This window comes from Heliangelus exortis, chromosome 24, assembly GCF_036169615.1.
Source record: "Heliangelus exortis chromosome 24, bHelExo1.hap1, whole genome shotgun sequence".
Lineage (NCBI taxonomy): Eukaryota > Metazoa > Chordata > Aves > Apodiformes > Trochilidae > Heliangelus > Heliangelus exortis.
Window position 1 is genome coordinate 2,573,121 of NC_092445.1, and position 22,569 is coordinate 2,595,689.

The 22,569-nt window shown below is 48.4% G+C and overlaps 1 protein-coding gene across 3 annotated transcripts in view; it reads left to right on the forward strand.

Annotated features, from left to right (window-relative positions):
• The window catches only part of WASF2 (WASP family member 2), a 33,276-nt gene extending 11,165 nt beyond the window's left edge, over window positions 1-22,111 (forward strand). Inside the window, exons 1-9 of one of the 3 annotated variants that reach the window (XM_071768067.1) lie at window positions 5,123-5,193; window positions 5,674-5,822; window positions 9,735-9,869; window positions 10,380-10,533; window positions 11,664-11,781; window positions 12,907-13,037; window positions 14,629-14,784; window positions 16,470-16,990; window positions 17,477-22,111. In XM_071768067.1, the coding sequence (XP_071624168.1) occupies window positions 5,693-5,822; window positions 9,735-9,869; window positions 10,380-10,533; window positions 11,664-11,781; window positions 12,907-13,037; window positions 14,629-14,784; window positions 16,470-16,990; window positions 17,477-17,634 (1,503 nt within the window). In that variant the 5' untranslated portion in view covers window positions 5,123-5,193; window positions 5,674-5,692 and the 3' untranslated portion in view covers window positions 17,635-22,111. Of the gene's footprint in view, window positions 1-5,122; window positions 5,194-5,668; window positions 5,823-9,734; window positions 9,870-10,379; window positions 10,534-11,663; window positions 11,782-12,906; window positions 13,038-14,628; window positions 14,785-16,469; window positions 16,991-17,476 lie in introns of those variants that run through there. The other 2 variants (XM_071768066.1, XM_071768068.1) reach the window with 2 other exon arrangements.
• The last annotated feature ends 458 nt before the right edge of the window (window positions 22,112-22,569 follow it).

Sequence of the window (22,569 nt, forward strand, 5' to 3'; positions counted from 1 at the left end):
TGCTTTGGCAAGCTACTGAGTTAAGTCTCATTTCATACTGATGGGAATTTCAGATCTGATTATCTCCTTCCTCCCTCATTCCCAAACCTGCTGGTGTGTCTAATCCCCCGACGGGTACTCCTGAAGGCTGCTCTCCAAGGGGCTTAGCTGAAGGCTTGGTCTCCTTGACTATGCTGCTTGTTTGTGTCCAGGCAGAGGATTTTATGAGCCCTGCTGAGGGCAGGGTGATTGGTCACCCTGATGGTCTTGAAAAATCAAGCTGCATTTCCCTCCCTTTCCCCAAAACCCCGCTCTGCCCTCCTTAGGTGCTTTGTGCTACACCAGACACTATGACAGATGATAGCACTGCTGGGGTCCAGATTTATTTGCAGATGGTCCCTGATCTAAGAGGTTGTGTGTCACATTGAGTGGGGAATTACCCAGGTGACTCCCAGTAATGCTATGCTGGCTGGGCAGATACCAGGCAGAAGAACCTTGCCAGATCTTTCCCTCCAACTCTCCTTGTTATTTACAGCTCTTTGTGTGCATTGCACATGCACAGCTCACCTTGTAGTGCTTCTCCTCTGCACCACCGTGTTGCCTGTGCTATCTGCTGCTGTGCACACAAAAAAAAAGGAGAGGTTGGTTCCTCTCTTGCTGTGCAGTGCTGTTTTCTGCTCGGATCCAAACTGCTTGTTAAGGAGTATTTGCTCTGAGTTGCTGTTTTCAGTTGACACAACCCGTGTTGGAAAGCAAATACTCAATCCCAAAATGTCCCTGTATTGCTTCTCAGTACTTGCAATCAAAGTCTGTCTCCTTTATTGTTGGGAACAATTGTCCAATTTTCCTGTGCCAGCCCTATTTATTAAAAATAGTCAATAAGACACAGCTTTGTGCGAGGGGTTTCTAGGCTGGCAGAAACAAACCAATTGTACTTGATTCTCATCCAGGGCAGGGATTCCTGAGTGATCTGCTCCAGCAGAGCTCATGGGGAGAGTGGTCGATGCCTTGCTGAGAAGAAGTCTTGGAGCAGCACACTTACCTTCAATTTACACCCTGCTTTGCTCAAAGGGCTGGATTTAGAAAGCCAAAAAGTGCAAATTGCATTTTCCTTGCTTTTTTTCTTTTTTTTTTTCCCTCCTTCCCTTTATGGGCCAGCGTTGGTCTTGTTCCCTGGTGCCCCAGGAGTGTTCCCAGAAGTGGGAATCCACTTCAGAACTGGTCAGCAGGGTGTTCAAGGTGAGGATTGTTGGGGAGGGAGCAGGATGCCAGAGCAAGAGCCACATGAAGACACTCGACGCGTGGATCCTGGAGAAACAGAGGGTAGGAAGGGTGATGCCAAGCAAAAGCCTGGTGAATCCTGGAAAAAGAGATAACAGTTGTGGCTGGAAGTTTGGTAGGAATGTAGGAGGGGTGAGCTCAGCTTCCAGGGCTTTTGTCATGCTCAGCAAACTTTCTCTGGGCCGGCGCGGGGCTGTGGAGCGGGCCGGGGCTCGGCAACGCCTGCGTAAGCATTTTGGGAGAGGGGAAAATATGAGGAATTCTGGCAATGCCCGGCTGGAGGTGGGGCAGCATGCAGTGGGGAGGCGAGGGGAACAGAGCTTAGGGGCAAAGCTGGGCTTTGCAGATGGTTTAGCTTTTAGTCACTGCCAGCAGAACAAGGCTTGGAGCTTGCTTCGATTCAAGCAGTGACTTGGAGGCTTCAGAGGAAATGTTTGCAGTGAGCAGGTAGGAAGGTTCTGATTCAAGTGGGAGAGAAAGTCATTTGTTACCGTAACAAAAGCCCTTCTTGTTTTTAAGAAGGTGTGAAGGCAGTTGGGAGGATGAGTATTTTGAACATCAGTCGATGTAGCACTGCTTGTGGATTTGGTTTTCCTTACAGCTCTCCCAGCCACCAAAGATCACTTCACCTGGCTAGTGCTGTGTTTCAGTTTGATGCCTTCTTTCTTTCCTATGTTCATCAGAAATCTGCTGCAGACACTTTTCTCAGTGGCAATTCCCTTTTAACATACTCCCTCTCTTCTTTCCTTGCAGCAGGATGGGGGCAGGTCCTCTGTGCCCATGGTGTGCTGTTCTTGCACCTTCTTAAAGCCACCATCTGCACCCCAAACTCAACTCCCAAACCAAATCTCATCTTCAACATTAATAAGCAGGTGGAAATGCTTATCTTTGCCCTAAAGATAAGGATTTTTTTGGCCTTGCAATTCATTTAACTCTCTTCTGAATGGTAGGATTTAGTTATAATGTATGGTCTGTGGTAGTGACGTGACAGTGACTAATGCCTGATCACCAGTCTGGTGAGCTGGGGTGGAAAACTGCTGTGCTGTCATGGCCTGACCACTGAAAGTAAAGAGGTTCTGGATGGCCCTTGCTGGTTGCGTGCTGTCAATCAGCTTCTTAATGACTCTCTTAAAGAATAAAAGCCAGAGCCTCCTGGAAAGCTTTTTTAGGTCTCTCCCTTCCTTGTTTCATTTACTGTGTCTCTCCCCTACCCCCAGCCTTGTCCTGTCTCCAGTGCTTCACTTCCTTCTGCTCCTTTCATACCTTGTCTCCACAAGGTTTTCTGCCCCTCCCGACTGCTGCTTTTGAAAGCCACCACTTATTTTCCAATCCAGACTATCAATCTTTGTCCCACCTACTCGTGAGGCATGAAGGTTTTACAGGAACCCATTAGCTGTTATCTCTGTACCTCCTCCTCCAAAGACTCAAGGGGAAACCCGAGGTGTTTTCTTGAGGGGACAGCGACTTCTCTTTTTGTTAATGTTGCCACCAAGCTTGTAGGTCCCAGGTTTCCTATCTGCCTGCCTCCACCCTAACAAAAACATCAGAAACCTTGAAGCTCCTTGTCCTTCCTCTCAGAGGAGAGGAAATTTCACTGTAAAATGCCTCTTATCACCAAGGCTGCTGGGAGAGCAGAAGGGTGGTTGTCCACAGCCCATCCTGTCCTCCCTGCCTCCACCATCTCCGGTGCTCCGTGGCCTTAATTTCTTTTAGTTTGCTTGCTGCTTGCTGGATCCTGATGGGGGTTTGGAACAGCAGCAGGGCAGCAGAGCCCTCCCCGTTGCCTTGGGAAGGAGCCCTGCTGCTGTCCCTCCTTGCAGAGAGGGCTGGTGTTGCCATCACGAGGGTGAAAGTCTGAATTCTGCAGTGGAGTGTGGCAAGGCAGTGCTGGGAGGGTGGGGGTGGCTGGCAGGATGAGCCAGGCTATAAAGGCAGTGTTTTTCTTAGCCCTTATCACTGCTGTCTTGCACCAGTGCAAATTCATAATGTTCCTGTGCTGTACCATTGTTATTTAAAAAAAAAAATTAAATAAAAAAATCAAATTTCACCACTACTCTTCGCTTTTAGATTCAGAACATGCCTCAAAGGCAAACACTTTGGGGAGTGCTGTGTATCGACAACATATTCTTTGTTTGTTTGTGAGTGTTTGGGGCACTGCTCTGTTTTGTACCCCATGCCTGCAGAGATGAGTGCTACCTGCATCTCTCTGACCTGGCTCCCTGTCATCTTTTTTTGGTTTGGTTTGAATTTTTTGCCGTGCATTCTCACCTCTCTTCTCCCCCTGCCTGCCCCTTGCAGGCTTATTTTCCCTCTTGCTGTTTTCCTTCTGTCTGTCCTGCATCTTGGAAGCTTTCCAGCTGGGTTTGGTGGATGGGGCTGTCCACTCAGGCTCTGCACATCCCACTGCCTGTGCTCCCTGGCCGAGCCCTGGGGAAGGATGGAGGGAAGGGGGGAGGGGGGGGAATGAAAAAGCTGGATGCAGGCAGCCTGCAAATTCCTTGTTTATTGAGAGCTGCTGGTGGTGCAGACTGCAGTCTGGGGGGAGCTGGGAAAGTTTGTCTGGCATAAAGCACTAAAGCTGACAAAAGATCGTAGGGCTTGGGCTGTAATCGATAAAACACGGGGTATTTAGAAGCGAAGGTCAGAGTCCTGCCTTAGTTCACCCTGTTCTTTAAATATCCCAGCAGTTACTGATGGCTGCTGCAGTGCTTGCACACAGTGAAGAACAACACAGGCTTCAGTCCTCGGGAGATTCTCTCCTTTTATTTGTTAGGATGCAGTTCTCCCTCCCCTCTCCTGGGAGGTGTAAGGTTTTGGGGAGCTTTTTCTTTGCAGGCCGCCAGCACCTGGAATCCCTCAGGTCGAGGAGTTGCAAAATGGCAACCTCACATCTGCTTGTCTGGGAGAGATCCCTGTGCCCGGTGTGCTGCTGCTCTTGAACTCCTCTGCCTTAATGGGTCAAATTTAGCAATTCAAAATCTGGCTTGTGAGGTAATTAGGAGGGATAATGCCCACTTCTTCCTCTTAACACCCTGATAGAAAAGCATCCAGGAAGGACTCCTGGACCTCAAAGATAAGCTGCCAGCTGCCACAGAGACTGTCAAAGGGTGGCTCAAAGTCAAGAGCAAACAGCTGATTTTTTATGGTTCTTGGGTTTTTGCTGTTGGTGACAGGAAGCCATGTTCCCCAAGCTGTTAGCTTCCTGTTTTATTTTTACACCCAGTTCGAGCAGATCTGCTTGCCTATCACAGGGGAGTTGGCTGCTTCTCTTGGGCTGTTCCTCAGCTGACCTAGAAAAGTGATTCTTTCCCCTTCTAAATTAATCAAGAAGTGGGGATGTATTTGCTTTCACTTAGTCCTAAAGATTTCAGGCATGTATCCTGCTCCTTGTTCAGAGCTCTTTATACCCAGGGTCTCTCCTCTCTCTCTGTCCTGGAGGTGGATGATATGGGGAGGAGCCATTTGTTGCTTCAACACTGCTGCCTCTTTTAGCAAAGGAGAATTTTGCTCGTTCAAGGTACTGACCTGCACATAAAAGCATTCTCTGGCTAAAACATAACTTCCGGGCAGTTACGTTTTCTTCTTTTCATATTTTTTTGTTGTTAATGAAAGAACTGGAAGTTTGTCCCGACTGCTGTACAATCTTGACTTGATTCTCAGCTCACACTCTTAGTCCCTGCATCCTGATTAGAGCTCCTTCAACGCTAAACTGCCCTAGCATGAAAACAATGGTCCAGTGTAAACCTCAGCCCCGGGGGATTTCCCAAGGGAAGAAGGGTGCAGCCTGCAGGATAAGGAACAGTCACCAGAAAGTTTCCTGGTCAGCTGCAAGCACTTCCTGTTGTTGCAGTCTGCTCCAGGAGGGAGGCACCACGCATGCTTTTGGCGTGTTGGAAAAAGCTGAAGTTTTGGTTGCCGGTTTATGTTTGGTTGGTTGGTTGGTTGTTTTGTTTTTTTTTTTTAACATCTCCCATCTTCACCCTCTCGGTTTAAGCAACCCCAAGTTTAAAATCTTTCAGAAGAAGAGCTGTGAAGAGACGCCGTGCGTGAGCGTGGGAGGAAGGAGAGTGCTGAGGGGATGGGGAGGAAGGGAGGAACGGCTGCAGTGATGCCAGCAGCACCTTGCGTGGGGGAGAAGATGTCTCTTGCCATCTCTGCCTCTCTACCTGAGCTGCTGGGGCTCTGCTGTCACTGCAAGTCACGGAACAGCAGGATCTTTATTTCTGAGGAACCAGTTTTATAAGGGTGGGGAACGAGAAGGGGGGGGGGGGGTGGGGGGGGCAAAGAAGGCTTATAAATAAAGCCATTTGAGAGCAGGAAAACCGAACACCACGGCTCTGGTGTGCCTGGAATTTGCGGTTGAGTAATCCTTTCCTGTTTCTTTTTTGGGTTGTTTTTCATCTTTCAGAACAGTGCCTGAAGCAGGTCCACCATGCCGTTAGTAACGAGGAACATTGAGCCAAGGCACCTGTGCCGTCAGACGTTGCCGAGCGTTCCAAGCGAGCTGGAATGCATGACCAACATCACCCTGGCAAATGTCATTCGACAGCTGGGCAGCCTGAGTGAGTACCATGGCGAGCCTGCGCGTTGCCCTCAGGAGTCGCTACTGCTCTTTATTTAGCTCCCTTTTTTACTCTCATGTTCCTATTTCTCCCCCATCTGCCTTCCCTGGGTAATGCTAAATTATTATTTTTTTTTTCCTCAAGAAACCCAACGCTAGTTTGGTATCCCCGGTCCCGCTCGCCTTCCCAGCTGAAAGAAAATGGGGAGGGGGCGTGCGTGTGCGTGCGTGTGTGAGTGTGTGTGTGCGTGTGTGTGTGTGTGTGTGTGTGTGTGAGAGAGAGAGGCTGCAGCCAAACTGCAGATGGAAGGATGGAGCACAACTCGGGCTTGGAAAATGGGAGGCTCTCCCAGCAGCCAGGATCTTGTGTCAGAGAATGTGGCTGTAATTGCACACACTACTAAATGGAGCTTGACTGGGTTGGATCTACACTGTGTCAGTAGCCTTCTTTTTAATGAAAGGTAATTAAAACGTGCACGCAGAAGCCGCCTGGTTGCCCCTGCTGTTTGTTGCATTGCAAGACTCCCAAGTCCCCAGGCTGAGCCAAGCTTTGCCTCTGGAGTGTTGGGGGTTTGGGGCTGCTCACTCCAACAGCAGCAGTGATGCCTGGCTCAGCTCTCCAGTGGGCTGACTGATGGCCTTGTAGAGGCTGGAGGGGAAAACGGGGGCCTATGTGCTGTAGGAGAAACAAAGAGTTAATTGTGGTCTCTCTGGGATGGCTCCTTACTTTGTTGAAATGCTCTGGATTCTGATTAGCCACCTCTGCCCTTGAAGCAAGACTTTGATAATCAAATTAATCCATTGTTCAGCTTCTGGGTGGTGGCGGCTGCAAAGCACTTCTGCTTGCTCTGCAAAGCCAAGCCCCTTGTCTTCCACCACAGCATGACTGTGGCAGGGAAAGTTTGGGAGCAAAATATCTCTTTTTTTTTTTTTTTCTTTTTTTTTTTTTTTTTTTTTTCCAGCAGTGAAAACCATGGCTGTCACTAAAATCTGGGCCCGTGTTTGCTGCCAGTCAGCACCACATTCTGTTGGGCTGTAGAAATGTCAGTGTGCAGGCAAGACCAAGCTTTGCTGACGTTCAGCTGGCCCTTGGTGTTCATTTGTGAGGTCTGGTAGCCAAGGTGGTTGTGGAGTGTGAGGAAAATCCATCTCCTGCATGTGAAATGATGAGGAAGAAGGCAGCAAAGCTCTGCAAAGCTTGGCTGCTGAGAAAGTTAATCCCAGTCCAAAGGCACGCAGTGGGTTAGTGTGACAGAGCCGTGCTGAGATCCTGCAGGTTTAGACCTTGAGATGTTCAAAGCTTCTCTGCTTCTGCCTCATCAGAGAGAGTTGGAAGCCAAATTGCAGCCTGGGTTCTTTGTTGGGAAGGTCCTTGGGGAGCTGGGTGCTGCCAGACCAATCGTGGATACCTGGAGGGGAAACACTGGAGAGGTGGCTCCTCTTGCTGACACTTGCGTGTTCGTCTGTCAGAGGGGAGGAAACGCTGAGCTCTGGCTCTTCCCCACTTCCCCAGGGTCAGCAGGATTTTAAATGAAGCAATATTTAGTCTGTTACAGAACGCTTGTGCCCAAATAACCAAATTCCTGCCCCCCCTCCCCCCCTTTCTCCCTCTTCTAAAAAATAAATCCGCCCCGTCCTCGTACGTTGAGTATTAGGGGAACGTAAAGCAGGTTCAGTGGGCTGTGACAGCCCTGTCAAGTGAATAATCAGCCATGCCTAGTGCACCACAGTCTCTTTACAAAGATGCAAACATAAATCTTGTCAAACTTTCATATTCCAGTGAGTTTACCCTTCGTTACTATCACAGCTGGTAGCACTTTGTATAAGTCGGCTCTGCCTTTCTCTGTGATTTTATAGAATCCACAAGCTAAAGATGGAAAGACCTATTAAATCACGTCTGTCTTCCTGCCAGTGCATGACAAAGATAATTCTGATTGTAAGCTGCACTTTTGCAGTCAGAGTAACTAAACCAAAAAATTAATCTCTGTTTTTACCTCACCTGAAAGTATCCACAAAACACAGAGTGGAGCGTGAGGGGCTGGATGAAAACTCTGTACGAGTGAACCTAGGCAGGGGAACATGAACCATCCCTTTTCTGCTTCCAGGGTCAATACCAGTGTATGCAGTGCTGTTTATATATTATTTTATGCTTGAAACATACTACTCAGCATTGCAAACCAAAGACTTATTTTTTTTCCCCCTAGTGCTTGTTGCAATTCCTCATGAAATTCAGAAATCGTTTTCAGTTCTCACTGAAGTAGAAACCAAATTTTAACTTTTCTTTTTTTGAGCTGTTGGGAGGTGTCAAGTTATCCCCTCAATCTGGTCAAACAAGAGAGCTGGTCTTGTGCTGGTGTTGGACACGGGGAGTGTTTCCTGAAACTTGGCTGTAGCAACCTGGCCTTTGGGTCTCCAGAAATCGAAATCCTTCTCATGAGTTTGAAGAAAGCTGGTTGGGCTCAGAAATGGAGTACGTGTGGAGTCTGTATTGTCTAGGAGAGGGGAAGGAGGAGGTCAGTTGAAGTGAACTTCCAGCAGTTGCTTTCTACAAACACTTCAGGCTGGCTTTACCACCAAAAGGGGTGGAGGAGGAGGTTGATTTTTAACCTGGCTGGTTCCCTGTGCTTGGCAGTGTAAGGAGTGGATGGGAGTATGAACAAGTAGCTGATATGTTGGGTTAGATAGCTGGAAGTATTTGTGCAGCTGGGCTTTGGGGGATGCCCTCACACTGTGGAAGGAGTGTTTGTCTTTCTGATGTGACTCACTGCAGACAACCAGATTTTCCCAAATTGCTGTTAAAGTTAGGCTTCCAACTGGTTATCCTTCCCTGAATGTCGGAGAGGATCTTCAGGAGTAACAGATTCCAGAACAAACTGTTGACCATATGATGATGCACTTCAAAACCAGACTGCTTGTTGGGAGCAGCCTTGTACTCAACAGTCGTGGCTGGAAATGTTTCCCATCAGTGGGAACTCCACGGGCCTGTGTCTGCTGTCAGTGCCAAGACTGTTCTGATCAGCCTTGTCCATGGTGTGGTTAGGGCTCCCTGGCTTGAATTAGCCCTGAGAACAGAACAAAAAGACTCCACTCGTTGTAAGTTCTTGCTTTTCTTCCAGTTCTCCCCTCTCTGTCTACCTGTGGCCTTGTTGATTGTGTAGCTTTTAAAATCTTAAGTGCCATCTTTTTGTTATGCTTGTAAGTGGTGCAGTGAGCTCCTGATCCAAGCCCCTGGGCACTCTTGCAGTCCAAATGATGGTTGCTGTTTGTCATAGCAGCCCACTGGGCAATCCAAGCTGTTGCAGAGAGATCTCTGAGAACTTCTCCTTTGGTTTTGATTTAGGATAAACGTGCGTGCATCAATTTTTCAGACACTGCCACCTGAAGGAACAAAAGGGTCAGTGCTTTCGTCTGTGGTTACAGCTCAGGCTTTAGGATCAAGGACTGGGGCTGCTCTCTAGTTCCAGAGTACTTTGAGCTTGTAAATATGTGCCAGTTACCCTGGAGGCAGGCCTGCCTGAGAGTGGGAGCCTTTGAGATTCTCCAGAGCAATAAAAATCTAACTGCATTTGCATGTCTAATAAACAAACCAGCAGAGAATCTTAAAGGACCTACAGACCCATCCAGATTCCAGACCAGTATAGTGTTGTCAGCCCTCTTTATTTCACTGCTTTAATAATGACATGAAAGTATGTCTTGATTGTTTCTTTATTGCTTGAAGATGCTTTGGAAATGTCAGGTTTTGGTGGAACAGAGTTTTTTTTTCTTCCTGGATGTTAAACTCAACCCTGACAAACTTGAAAAGAAGCATGGGTCGTTCTTTATTAATTCCTTCTTTCTTCAAGAAAACAAACTGGGAGGCTGGATCTGGTCTTCTGTGGCTCACAAGGGTAATGTGGACACTTTAATATTCCAGGTAAATTTGCAGAAGACATATTTGGAGAGTTGTTTACTCAAGCCAAGACCTTTGCCTCCCGGGTGAGCGTTCTAGTCGAGAGAGTTGACCGCTTGCAAGTCAAAGTCACTCAGCTGGATCCCAAAGAGGAAGAAGGTAATGGAGTGGAGCACAGTCCTTGCAGACCAAGCATGGTAAAGGTTCTGACTGAGTCAGCAAGGTTGGTTTGTGGCCATGAAATGAGCATGACACTGCCATGGGTGTTGGAAGGTCTGCTCTTGTACTGAGAGGGACTGTTTCCTCCCCTCCTGAAAAAAAACAAACAAAAAAAAGCAGCATTCTGCTCTTGTGGATTGACTTCCTGGCCAAGCCAAGATCTGCTCCTTAGCAAGGCTCCATGTGGAAACTCACTTCTTGAGTCTCAGTTGCAGGGGTTCAGAACCACATTGGCAACTCTCAAGAGAGCTGTGTCTGTGCAGCAGCAGATCTTGGCAGGGCCTGATCTGAGATTTGCTGGCTTTCCCAAGAGATCTGTGGGAAAAGAGACCTGACCTTAAGAAGTGCTAAGCATGCCAAGAACTTCAGCTGAAATCAGATGTTCACTACTTGATCTTCAGTGTCACTGGCCTAGGTCAAGCTGTTTTTCACTTGCTCTCTTCATTACAGTCTCCCTGCAAGGCATTAACACCAGGAAGGCCTTCAAAAGCTCCACTACTCAGGACCAGAAGCTCTTTGACAGAGATTCCCTTCCAGTGCCTGTCCTTGAAACCTATAAGACCTGCAATACTCCTCCACCTCTCAACATTCTCTCACCTTACAGGTATGGCTGCAACACCTCCTAGTCCCCTTGCTCCCTTGTGGAGGAATATCTCCTCCCCCATTCTGCTGAGGATGTCATTTCCCACTGTCTTCTGTATTGAAGAAGCCATTTCCAATGGGAAATGGAGTTGCTAGACTGAAATCCACCAGGAAATTTCCATCCTCTGGATGAGGGGAAACTTTGCTGTTGGGGCTGTACAAATGAGCATGGTGGAAAATTATATATTTGGTTGCCTGCTGTCACTTTTGTGACTGCCTTGGGGCAAAGCTTGGCTGGCACTGCATAAACATGCTAGGTGTTGTGCAGATGATGCATTTTTCTTGTGCTTCTCTGTAGCCCTGTGGCTCCTTTCCAGAAAGCTGCAGTGCAAACAGCAGAGCATACATCTGTAAGTGGCTCTCACCCAGGTGGGTGCAGCAGGCTCCTGGAGAGCTGGAGATGCCTTTCTGTGGCTGCCTCTTGCCTGCTCTGAGAGCCATCTGATGTGACCTAAGCTGGCTTGTGTAAACCAGTTCTCCTGAGAAGTCCCTGCTCTGATTTCATCTTGTAGGTAGCAGGAGTAAAAGGGGTCAGAAAGCAGAGACTTAGCCCACATCCATAAATATCTTTTGAACAGGTAAAAAGTAATTACAGATAGCTGGAGGCAGCTGTCTTCTGCCAGACATGGCTGCACTGCAAAGTAGGAGGAGAATGTGTGTGTGTGTGTCTGCTCACTCAGGAGTTTCAAGGACGCTGCTGGTCTGATTTAGGGTTCCTGGGCTGCAGAAGGTTGTTGTTTTGGTTTTTTTGGTTTTTTCTCTGCCAAAAATACAATGCAAGCAAATGGGAGTTGAAGCCAGAGGACTGCTGCTCCTTTGCTTGGCTCTTGAGAGCAGTTGAGCTCTTTGGGTGCTGGGGAGTGGAGAGTTTGTGTGAGGGGCAAAGTGGGAGAGCTGGGACAAGGGAGTTTGTGGGTCTGCTGCCTGTTCTGAAATGGAGGCAAGAGCAAAGTGTTTGAGCTCCTCACTGCAGACTTTGAAGCTGTCACCCAGGGTTGTGCCTTGTGTTTTCTTTGGGCTTCAAACAAATGTGTGATTTGGGCCTTGTTTGTGTGATTTTTCTCCCTCCTCTCCCCTCCCTCCCTCTTCTAGGGATGATGGCAAAGAGGCACTTAAATTCTACACAGATCCTTCATATTTCTTTGACCTTTGGAAAGAGAAAATGCTTCAGGACACCAAGGATATTATGAAAGAGAAGCGGAAGCACAGGGTGAGGAAATGGGGGATCTCTGCCAACAGGGGCATGTCAGGGAATAGGAGGTGGGAAGTGCTAATGAATCTTGGACTCCAAAGGTGCTATCCAAAATTCAAGTTTCTTCTATAAACTCTTGAGGGATCAATTTAGTGAATTTTTTATCTGATTTACTCTCATCCTTGTTAATTAAAAAAAAAATACAAACCCTTAACCTGTTTTGCCAAATGCCACTGCCTGTGTATGGTTATAATGGCTCAATTTGTAGTCCTCAAACACAGTGCTGGTGCAGTCAGCAGGGGAAAAAGTTGTGCTGGAGTCTTCTCAGGACTTCTGATGTTGTGTAGAGGACTGCTCAGTGGTGAAGCAGTGCAAATCCCACTGCCCCAGCACTGCAGTGTGTTGAGTGGTGTAATAAATCCTGCTGTGGAAGAACAGAGAAAGGAGAAAATGTCCCTTCAGGAGTGCAAAACCTGTCCCTAATGTTAATTTGAGGGCAAGTGGGAGGATTCATGAAACCATTTAAGCTGAAAACACCAGGTAGAGTTCCTGGTTTGGTTGCCTGGTGATTTGGACCCGTGTTTACCAACACTGAAACTCACACCTTAAAAGCTTCAGTTTGGGCACACTTTCTTTAACTTAAATAAGTATTAAATATCAAAACAACTCATGACTTTTTCAGCCAAAATGACAAAGGAGGGATTTAAGGCCTGTTAGAATACAGAGTGAGGCCAGCTGAAGCCCAGTTCTTGCTGGGTGAGTGTCCATATTGCTGCCCAAAGCACTTAACTCCAGCAAGGTGATGGGGAGATCTGGCAGTCTTGACACAGAGGCCAGAAAACTTGAATTGATGTGGGAAACTGAGCTTTTCCTCTGCCCTCAAGGTGATTGTGCCAGGGAGTAAGGATGGCATCATGTCTGGGCTGCACTGGGGAAATCTGATGCTGTCTTATTTTTTGTGTGTGCTGCAACTTCTTTGTATGGGAGGTCTTTGGAGCTTGCAGCCATCAGGAAAGTAAATTAAAAAGTCCTGGCTCTCTTTGAGACTGTATCTTGAAACTGCTACAGGGTCTGTCCCCTCCCTCCCTGTTCCCAGGGAGTTTAAAACAAAATAAAGCTTCTGTTTGATTCCTCCTCCCTTAGAAAGAGAAAAAAGAGAACCCGAACCGAGGAAACGTGAATCCACGGAAAATCAAAACCCGGAAAGAAGAATGGGAGAAGCTGAAAATGGGACAGGAATTTGTTGAGTCAAAGGACAAACATGGTCCTGGCGGGTAAGCAAGGCTGGGGCTCTCTGCTCTCTTCTGATTGTCATGCAGTTCACCCTGCTCTGCAGCTTCTCCAGATCTGCTGCAGGATCAATACTGCCACTAATCAGATTCTCCCATGTAAATCTGTCTGCTGATTTTTTTTTTTTTTTTTTTTTTTTTTTTTAATTTATTATTATTTTTTTTTAATTTTGCTAAATAAATCAGGGAAGCTCCAGGGTTCGAGCGAGGTGGCAGGAGCAGCTCTGGTTGCAGGTCTGTTTTTCTTCTCAACATTTCCATGCCCAGAGCTTTGGCTCCCTACACTGTGCCCCTAGCACCCAGCTCCTGGGCTTTTCCACTGAGGAGCTGGGTGGTTATTGTGTGATTGCTTTGTTACATTTCACAAACGGCTCTTCACACCCTAAAGTTGAAGCGGGGGCTGTCCCCAGCCAAGTGTTTCAAGCTCCAGATCTCTCTTTAGCACTTCTGGCTTGGAAATTCATTTAACTTTTGACACCAGCAAGGCTGGAAGCAGCCCGAAATTCCCCCACAATGCACTTCTCTCGTGCCTTGCTCCTTGCAGCTTCCTTTCATATAAGAAATATCTCCCTTTAAATCACACTCTCCAGCTAAAAATAAAACTTGCTTTTAGTTTAATAGGGGAGCAGGTTGGGTTTCTAGCAGAGGAATCGAGCAGCACAACAGCACCATTTTCTTGCTCCTCTGTATTCCTCTTCAGGCATTTGTGTCCACTTTGGAGGGTCCTGAGCCCCCAGAGATGGGATGGTTCCAGCATCCCACAGTGAAATGAGCTCACTGAAATAGTATTGAAGGAAGAGACCACTCTCATGCTCAACTTTTCAGCTTTGGGTACTTGCTTTTAATGGCATTGCTGCTTCTTGGGTTCCTTTTGATATTCTCAAGCTTATTTTTAGGCATCTTGATTTTTTTTTTTCTGCCACTGGTGATACCCAGGATAACTGGGAGTCTTTCAAGGCCAAGTTATTCAAAACACACTCCTTTTAGAAGTATTTTTCTACAACCAAATGATAAGAAAATTATTTTTTTTTTAGTTTTGCCGTTTTCGTGCTCACTAAAATACCTCCTCATGCTGCTCTGCTGTGTGGTAGCAATAAAAAAACAGCAGAGAGCATCTGGGCAAGTTCTAGCCAAAGAATTATGCAGAGCCAACTAATCCAGCTGCATGTCATCCTTCATACAGGATGCTTGGAGAAATACTCTCTTTAGGTTTTTTTCGTTAGTTTATTTTTCTTTTTGGTTTTTTTTCTGGTTTTTTTTTTCTGTTTTTTTTTTTCTGGTTTTTTTTTTTTTCTTCAGATGTCCCTTTCAGATTTTACATTGTGTGTCCCATTGTGGTGGTTGATAAGGTCTCTCCCCAAAGGGCTGTGCTGGAAAAAGCCACCCCTGCTTGCAAACCTCATCTCTGAATCCAGCCACTCAGTTAATGCCACTGCTCGAGCTGCTGCACTGTTGTTTGCTGTAACCCTTCCAGGAGGCAAAGGACTGCCTGTGGGTGAGGGAAAAAAAAAAAAAAAGAGCTTTAGGACACTGCCTTGAACTCTCCCAATAAATATTTTGCCTGGCTGTCACACAGGTACCCCTCTAACATGGTTTATCAGAACGGCAGCATCGGGTCCAACGAGAGCATGGATGGGAACTGCTACCCGCCACCACCACAGACTGACTCTATTGTGCCACCACCTCCTTCCTTCCCAGATGACAGCCTGCCTCCACCCCCAGTGGAATTTAGGTAATGCCTACGGGATCCCTGCTGTCACCAACCAGGAGTAGGTGGTGTAAAAGGATGACATGAGACAGGCTGCAATAGTTCAGCGTGACTTCCCAACGGGTGTTGTAGGGGAACCAGAATGCTCTGCAGACAGGGGGGCAGAGGCCTGGGCAGCACAGCTCTCCAGAAATCCCAACCACCATCTCACACCATAGGGAAAGGGAGTATGGGCTTGGGTGAGACCTACAGAAGATTGATTTCCCTTTTCTAGAAGAGTGGGGTCCTAATGAACGGTCTGGCTGGCTGGATTTTCCACTGCAGTTGTTTCGGAGCTTGTAGATTTACATTCCTGATGGAGCTTTGCAAAGAACTTCATCTTTCACCTCTGTTTTTTGTTACCATTCCTCCTGTGGTCTTTGACAAATGCACCAAGATGTAGTTAAATTTAATGGATTTGAGTACACCAGCTGACTTCTTCCCAGAGACTTCAGTGCAAGTCCAGGGCAGCTGCTTTGTAGGGGCTGGAACGGTGACTTCCAGTCACCTCTAGAGAGGAGAATTAAGGTCCAGCAGTGGCTCAAGACACACAGATTGAAACAACAGAGTAGCTTTTTTTTCTTTTATTTAAGGCAGTAAAAGAGATCCAAGACTAACAGGAAGAAGTATCTCTGACAGACATGACTGTGTTAGCTCCTCTCCATCTTATCCAAAGGCAGCAATGCTGCAGAAAAGCTTCTTCTGATGTGTCAGAGACCAGGCACTCCTCTCTGCAGCATGTTCCTCTAGGGCAGAGCAGAAATGAGCTTTCAGATGAAGCTTACTCTGCCTTAGATCTCTGCCTAGCCACAGCCATCTCCCCTCTCTGGTTTTGTTTTGGTGGTTGTTTTTTTAAGAACCCTGGGAGCAAGGTTTGATCTCCAGTAGTCCTTCTTGAATCAGCACTGTTAAAACCAGCGACGTTTTGGTGGTAAATGTCCCTCCTTTTGCTGTTTTGCCACGGAAGGAGATGTCAGTTCAGGCTTCCCTTTGCATGTAGATAGGATGCTGCAGTATCTTCTGGGCAGTCATGTTTTCTGGTATGACACAGCTTCCACAAATGGGAAGTTGAGCTGCTTGTGAGTCAGTGTTTTCCCAAAGACCATGTTGGGTTTCCACATCTTCCTCTTCACTCCCCACGGCGAGCTTTGAGCCCTGACTGCTTGTGCTCCAGCTCTGAGCTGTGGAATCCAGTGAGGAGATCTGTTCCTAAGCAGGTGTTCAGAGCATATGCTTTCCTGGCACACCCACCACCAGTCCTCCTGTGATTTATCATGGTAGACATCCCTGCTTGGTGTGTCAGGAGCCTGACCTCAGCGTGGAGGGGTGGTGGCTCTCCTTGCTGCAGGAGCTCTTGAGCCAGGAGGCTGCTCAGACGTGACAGGGAGGTGAGATGGCTCATGTTCTTGTCAGCCTGGGAGATGGGAGGGATGATAGCGTTGCTGCCAGGCTCTAGAAGCTTTCCTTTGTTCTGGTGGCCTGGGCCAAAAGAAACACCACGAGGGAGCTGAAACCAAGGAGCAAAGTCTCATGGAAGCACCAGCTGAATCTGGAAGTCAGATTTTTTGTCTGAAATGCCACAAACACGCGTGATCTGCGTTAACATCGAATGGTCTGACCTAGCCTCATAACTAATAGCCTGGTTTCTCTCTCTCCCTCTGTTGCAACAGCTATCCTGTAGACAACCAAAGAGGTTCTGGATCTGGAGGGACCAAACGTTCCAGCCTGGTCAGCCCAAGTCACCCCCCACCAGCTCCTCCCATCGGATCCCCCTCAGCAGCCAGACCGGGCTTCGCTCCCCCTCCAGCGCCGCCTCCGCCGCTGCCGCTGATAGGAAACCCCTCTCCTCCACCACCTCCCATGGGCTTCCCGTCCCCGGGGACCCCCCCACCTCCCTCACCCCCTTCCTTCCCTCCTCACCCCGAGTTTGCTGCCCCCCCACCTCCTCCACCCCCTCCGGCAGTCGACTATGCCAGCGTGCTCCCCCCTCCTCTGCCACAGCTGACCGGAGGGACCGCGCCGCCTCCCCCTCCCCCCCCACCACCTCCTGGGCCACCTCCTCTGTCCTCCGGTGGCCTGGATGGTCCCCCACCTCCTCCCCCCCCCTCAGACACCTCCACCTCCAAGCCCAAGTCATCCCTGCCTGCGGTTAGCGATGCCAGGAGTGATCTGCTTTCAGCCATTCGTCAAGGTAAGGATTTTTTTGCCAACACTTTTCTCCTTGGCCTCTGGAAAACCTCAGGGTCTCCAGATGCAAGCGCTTGGGAGCCATCTCCAGAGCAGTGCTGTGACTGCCTCGCTGCTTGAGCCCTGTCTCTTGTGCTCCCTCCTTGTCTGCCCACCCTGATGACAACCTCACAAGGTTTTATACCTCCACCTCCACCTTTGGAAGTGGCAGTGCTGAGATCAGTGTGGTCCAGGCTTGCTGGTGGACTGAAGAGCAGCGGTGAAAGCCCTCAAAGGAACACAGAAACAATTCCCTTCCCATTCCTCCTGCCCACCCATCCTCTCTTGGCTGTCATTCACCCTCAGCATTATCCCACAGCGTGTCCAACGCTCCCTGGCAGAGGACGGGCTGCCTTGCTCGGAGGATTGTGTCAAAGGCTTGGCTGCTTTGGGAGATTTCAGTGTGACCAAAGCTTTTGCCTGATCCTCTCCGTTGCTTTTTTCCCAACAGGCTTCCAGCTCCGCAAGGTGGAGGAGCAGAGGGAACAGGAGAAGAGGGACGTTGTGGGCAATGATGTGGCAACCATCCTGTCACGCCGCATCGCCGTGGAGTACAGCGACTCCGAGGACGACTCCTCCGAGTTCGATGAGGACGAGTGGTCGGATTAACCACAGCCCCCTCCCTTTCTTTCCTTTTCTCTCCTGGGTTAACAGAATTTTAATGGTTTTTTTTTTTCCCCGTAAAGAATCGGGTGGCCAAAACCTTTCCACCACTTCCATTTTCATCCCCTAACCAAAGATGTGCCAAGGGTTTCTCAGACAACCAGCAGCATATCTCCCCTCTCCCTTCCCCTCTGGCTTTGGCAGGACTTCGTGCTCTGCCTTTCCAAAAGGTCTCCTCACGGATGCTGAGGATGTGGTGTTGGGATTTAGCTGGAGGGGGTGTAACGGTTGCTTATTTAAAAGAAAGCTAAACCTCCAGGTTCTCAATGCCACCAGGCAGAGCAGATACAAACCCTCCATCCTGAGGGATTTTTTAAAAGTCAAGATGGATCATCCCGTTGTGGCTGCCTGGCCTTTCAGATGAAGGACATTTTCAGCTGGTTTTCTCATTGCAACAGCAGACAGTTGATCTGATGGCTCTTCCTTTCCAGTGATTACTGGTAGTGCTGCAAGAAAATGGGCTTGAAATGTCTGTTGTCTGCTGCATCCCACTGTCAAATAATCAGTTTGGGGGGTTTTTCCCCTCTGACTCCCCCCCCCCCCCCAGTATTATTTCCAAACCACCCTACGTGGGGTGAGCTTCCTGGCTCTAGGGCTGGGGAGTACATTGGGTGCAATGTGAGGAGGGCCTTTTGGTTTTTTTGTTTTAATTATTATTTTTAAAAGCTGCCTTTACCTTCCTCAAATCTGGACTGCTTTGCCAAGTCTGCCAAGGGAGACTTGCCCAAAGAGGTGCAAAAACTGGGGCAAAATGGTTGCTTGGCTTCCTGCCCCACTGAGACACATCTGTGTGGTCAGCACTGAGAGGTGGCAAAACTCTGCTCTGCTGATTTCTCCAATTCATGGTGAGAGGGTGTTTGTAAAAAAAAAAAAAAAAAAAAAGAAGAAAAAAAAAAAAAAAGTGCCTAAAGTGGGGAGATGGTGTGAGGAGGTTCTCTGAACCCCAGACACTTTGGAGGTCTTTGGCTTGTTGAGGGCAATGCTGCAGTCAGTTTGAAGAGGTGCTTTTCCTAGCAGAGTGACCATACTTTTTACACAGAGTAGCAGAAAATGCTGGTATTACCTTTGCTTTCTCCTCCCTTCCACTGAAGGAGGGGAGTTTGTGTGCCTAAAAACATCTAGTGTGTGAACTGAGTTGCCCATCAGTTCCATCAGACCTAACCTACATCATTTCTCTTGATTTTGTTATTCTAATTCTTTAGTTAATGTGAAGAAAGCATTTCTTCTCACTAACACTATGAATTCCCAAGCTGCTCACTGCAGATACAGTACTGGCAGGGGGAGAAAATGATGAACTTGAACTAGCTGACCTAGGTTTTATTGCTGTTTTATATTGCCTTACATAGATTCTAAGCATATCTTGAAAATCTGGAAACAAATACCCCCGATGCTACAGACGTGTGCTATAATTTGGCCATGACTCTCCCAGGGTCAGGCAAGAAACCAGTTCCAAAGCCTTTTGGAGATCTTGGGTCCAAGCTGCACGTCCTGTTCAGACTGACTCTCCAACCTCTTTGTTTTTCCTCTTGTAAAGTATTTTGCCAGCCTGTGCCTGTTCTTTCTTCTCTGCCTCACCTCCTTTAATGATGCTGCTGATACCTGGAACGCCAGGCCCAGCCCGAGGCTGCCAGGTTGCTGAAAATCCTTCTTGGGGTTTGATTGATGGCTTCAGGTTGTGCCACTGAGTTCTTACTGATTTCTTGTGTGTGTGCGTGCGCATTTTTAATCTCTGGCAGAGCAGATAAGGGCCTGGAGGATGGGCTGGGGGGTGCGGATCAAGCAGAGATCCAGCTCGACCCTGAGCACAATCAGGGGAGATTTACTGGACCTGCTGCACCATCAGATTTGATTTGATTTTATTTTTGGTCTGCAAATCAGCTGCTAAGGCAGGATGCAGAGGGTGTAGACGGCGGCGAAGCATCCCGATGGGCTGGGAACATCTGAGCAGCACCAGGTCCAGGTTCTGGAAGAGGGAACAAACCCCTCGAGTGCCAGTTGAGCCGTGGTGCAGTGGAAGGACTTGGAAATGCAAACTGATTATTGCTGCAAGCTGGGGAAGGGAGGTTAGAGGAGAATCAGTGCCTCTTGTTTTTCTGCTCTTGCTGTAAGCATCCTCCTCTGGCTTCTCTCAGAGACAGGTTCCTGGGGAAAATGACCTTTCAGCTAACCCAGGCTGACAGCATTAGCACACAGGGAAGCCAGGAGCTCGCAGATGCCAAACCTGGGTTAATTTTAAATTGCCTTAACTAGACTCAGCCTCTGGTGGGGAAGGGGGGTGAGTATTTCCTTGTCGGGTGAAATACAGAAAAGTGCCATATTCTCTGTGACCTTCTCTCAGGCAGGGCTGTGCCTCAGGGTGTCAGGGACAGGCTGCCTGTTGCACAAGGATGCTGTGTGGGTGATTTGGCATGGCCATGGGTGGAGTCACCTCCTCCCACTGCCTCTCCTGCTCCAGAGCCCTCCTGGCAGCTTGAGGGACGCTGCTTTGTCCCTGCAAGCCTGCTGGAACCACCTTCTGCCTTCAAACTCCCCTTCAAACAGCTGGGTCTTAAACAGAAGGGTTGGGGACAGGTAGGGATTGTTGGGTGGGTGGTTGTTTTGGTTTTGTTTGTTTTTTTTTAAATCTCTTTGTTTGCAAAGAATGAGACCCTGAGAAACAACTGGTGTAAAGTGACCTTCTTTGAGTATCGTTGCAAAATCGCAGAGCACTGGGCCACCAAGTAAGCTTAATATTTCTTAAACCAGTAGGGGAATAGGAGAGGTGCCAAAAACAACCTTTGCAAGACAGAGCAGCTGTGCTGGAGCTGTGGGGCCTGAGCTGGGCTCCCTTAACATCTTTATCCTCCCCTCTTGGTTTGCTCCTTCCTCCCCTGGGTTGAACAGCAGGACAGGCAAGCCTCAAACATTTCACAGAGCCACCAGGGCCACCGGGGTCTTCTCCACCCATCCAGGAAGAACCCCTGCTTTTTTTTTTTTTTTTAATTTTTTTTCCTTTTTTTCTTCCATTTCAGCCCCATCCACATCCCTGGGGAGCCAGAGCAGCCTTTTCACCCATCCCAGGAGCCGTTTGCTCGGGATGTGCAAGTTTGGGCAGGCTCTGCTGCTTTCCCCTTCCCACCACCACACTCCTGGTTAAATATTCTCCCGGTGTCCTCACCCGCAGTGCTTGGCTGCTGCTCCCGGCAGCCTCCTCCCCCTCCACCCCCCTTTCCCGGGCTCCCAGGGAAAGCCTGGTCCCGGCTCCCCGGGCTCAGCCTGGAGCCTCAGCCGCAGTCGGTGACCTTCACTGCTTTCTCCTCTCCTTATCAGACCCAAAGCACCAGACCAGAGCGAGGGAAAAGGGCTCCTGGAGGTCCCAGATGGCCGAGAAACTGTGCAGAATGTTGTTTCAGGGAAAGAATATATATTATATAATTTTTTTTATTTTTTTTTTTCCCAGTCCGTGGACTTATTTAACGTGCCTCTTTGGAAAGTACCTGCTCTTGATGAGCTCCTTGGCTGGCAGGGCCTTGAGTGGGGCAGCTGCAGCTGCCCCGGGTCAGGTTTCCTGGCTGTTGGATTTTGGAGGGTGCTTTCTTCCTTTTTTAAACAAAGCCTTGAAGTGGGAAGTGGATCCGACGGTTGTTTTTATTATTATTATTTTATTACTGTATTAACATGCATTTTAACTCATTTCAGAAACTAACCCATTTTTCTTCCTGGTTAGAATGTCATAGGATTAGACGTGCTGTAACCCTCCTGAAGTGCCTTATTTTCCTACATGGTATAAATATATTTATAAGAGTAATTATTCCACTTTTATCTTAGGGGTTTATCGCTGAGCAGAAAATAGGGTGGGAGGAGAGATGGGAAGTGCCCTCAGAGGACCCAGCCAGGCCAGGGGTTCAGAAGGGTGATCTCTGACAGATACTCTCAGGGTGCAGGGGGTAATTCCCTTCAGACCAAAGGAGTTTCAGCACTGAAACTCCACTTAGAGGAAAAAAAAAAAAAAAAAATGCAAAAACCAAAACAGAACCACCTCATGAGTGAAATACTGTAGATTTGTTTGGTTTTTCCTCCTGCAAAATAAACACCCAGGGCCAGACTCTGCAGGGAGGCAGCGGGGTGGGAGCAGAGCCTGGACCCTGTGCACCCCTCACTGCCTTCCCTTTCCCTTGTCACCTCTGTCTGTGCTGTTCCCTGTCAGTAAGCCAGGCTTTCCTGCTTTTCTTTCTTTCTTTGTTTTATTTTTTTGTTATAATCAACTCAGTAACCCCTGGATGAAGATCCCGATGGCAGATTTTTTTTATAATGTACCTGTGAAAAAAAAAAACAAAACACCACCAAACAAAACACCAAACGACACAACAAAATCAGATTTTTTTTTTTTTTTTTTTTTAATCCTTTTTTAAAACTGTAAACTCGATAAAACCTTTCTATCTGATCACTGCCTGTGTCTGTTACTCCGGGCATGTGTTGGGGAGCTGTGATGCTGTCCTTCACCCAGGAGAAGTGGCCCAGGGGCTGCTGCCACTTCTTGGTGTGTCACTTCTGTCCGGGAGCACGGGGAGGTGCAGGGCCAGGCCAGCACCTTGTGCCTCCCCCCTTTGTGTCCTGCAGAACATCTCCCAGGGCTGCAATCTGGGGAGCCAGGGCTGTGTCCTGTCTGCAGGTGCCTGAGGGATGGAGAAAGCCCAACCTGCTTGGCAAACACCATCCCTGTGGATGCCTCTTCCAGCACGGAGCCGTCTGGCTTGGGGATTATGGATGGTGGTCGTTAGAGCTGCCCAGGGTGGGTTTTGGGTCTGCAGGGCCAAGGCAGCTCAATCCAGGAGCAGCTCCCAGCCTCCTGGATGCTCCCTGCCATACAAAATGAGCCCCTGCTCCATCTTGCAGGAGCTG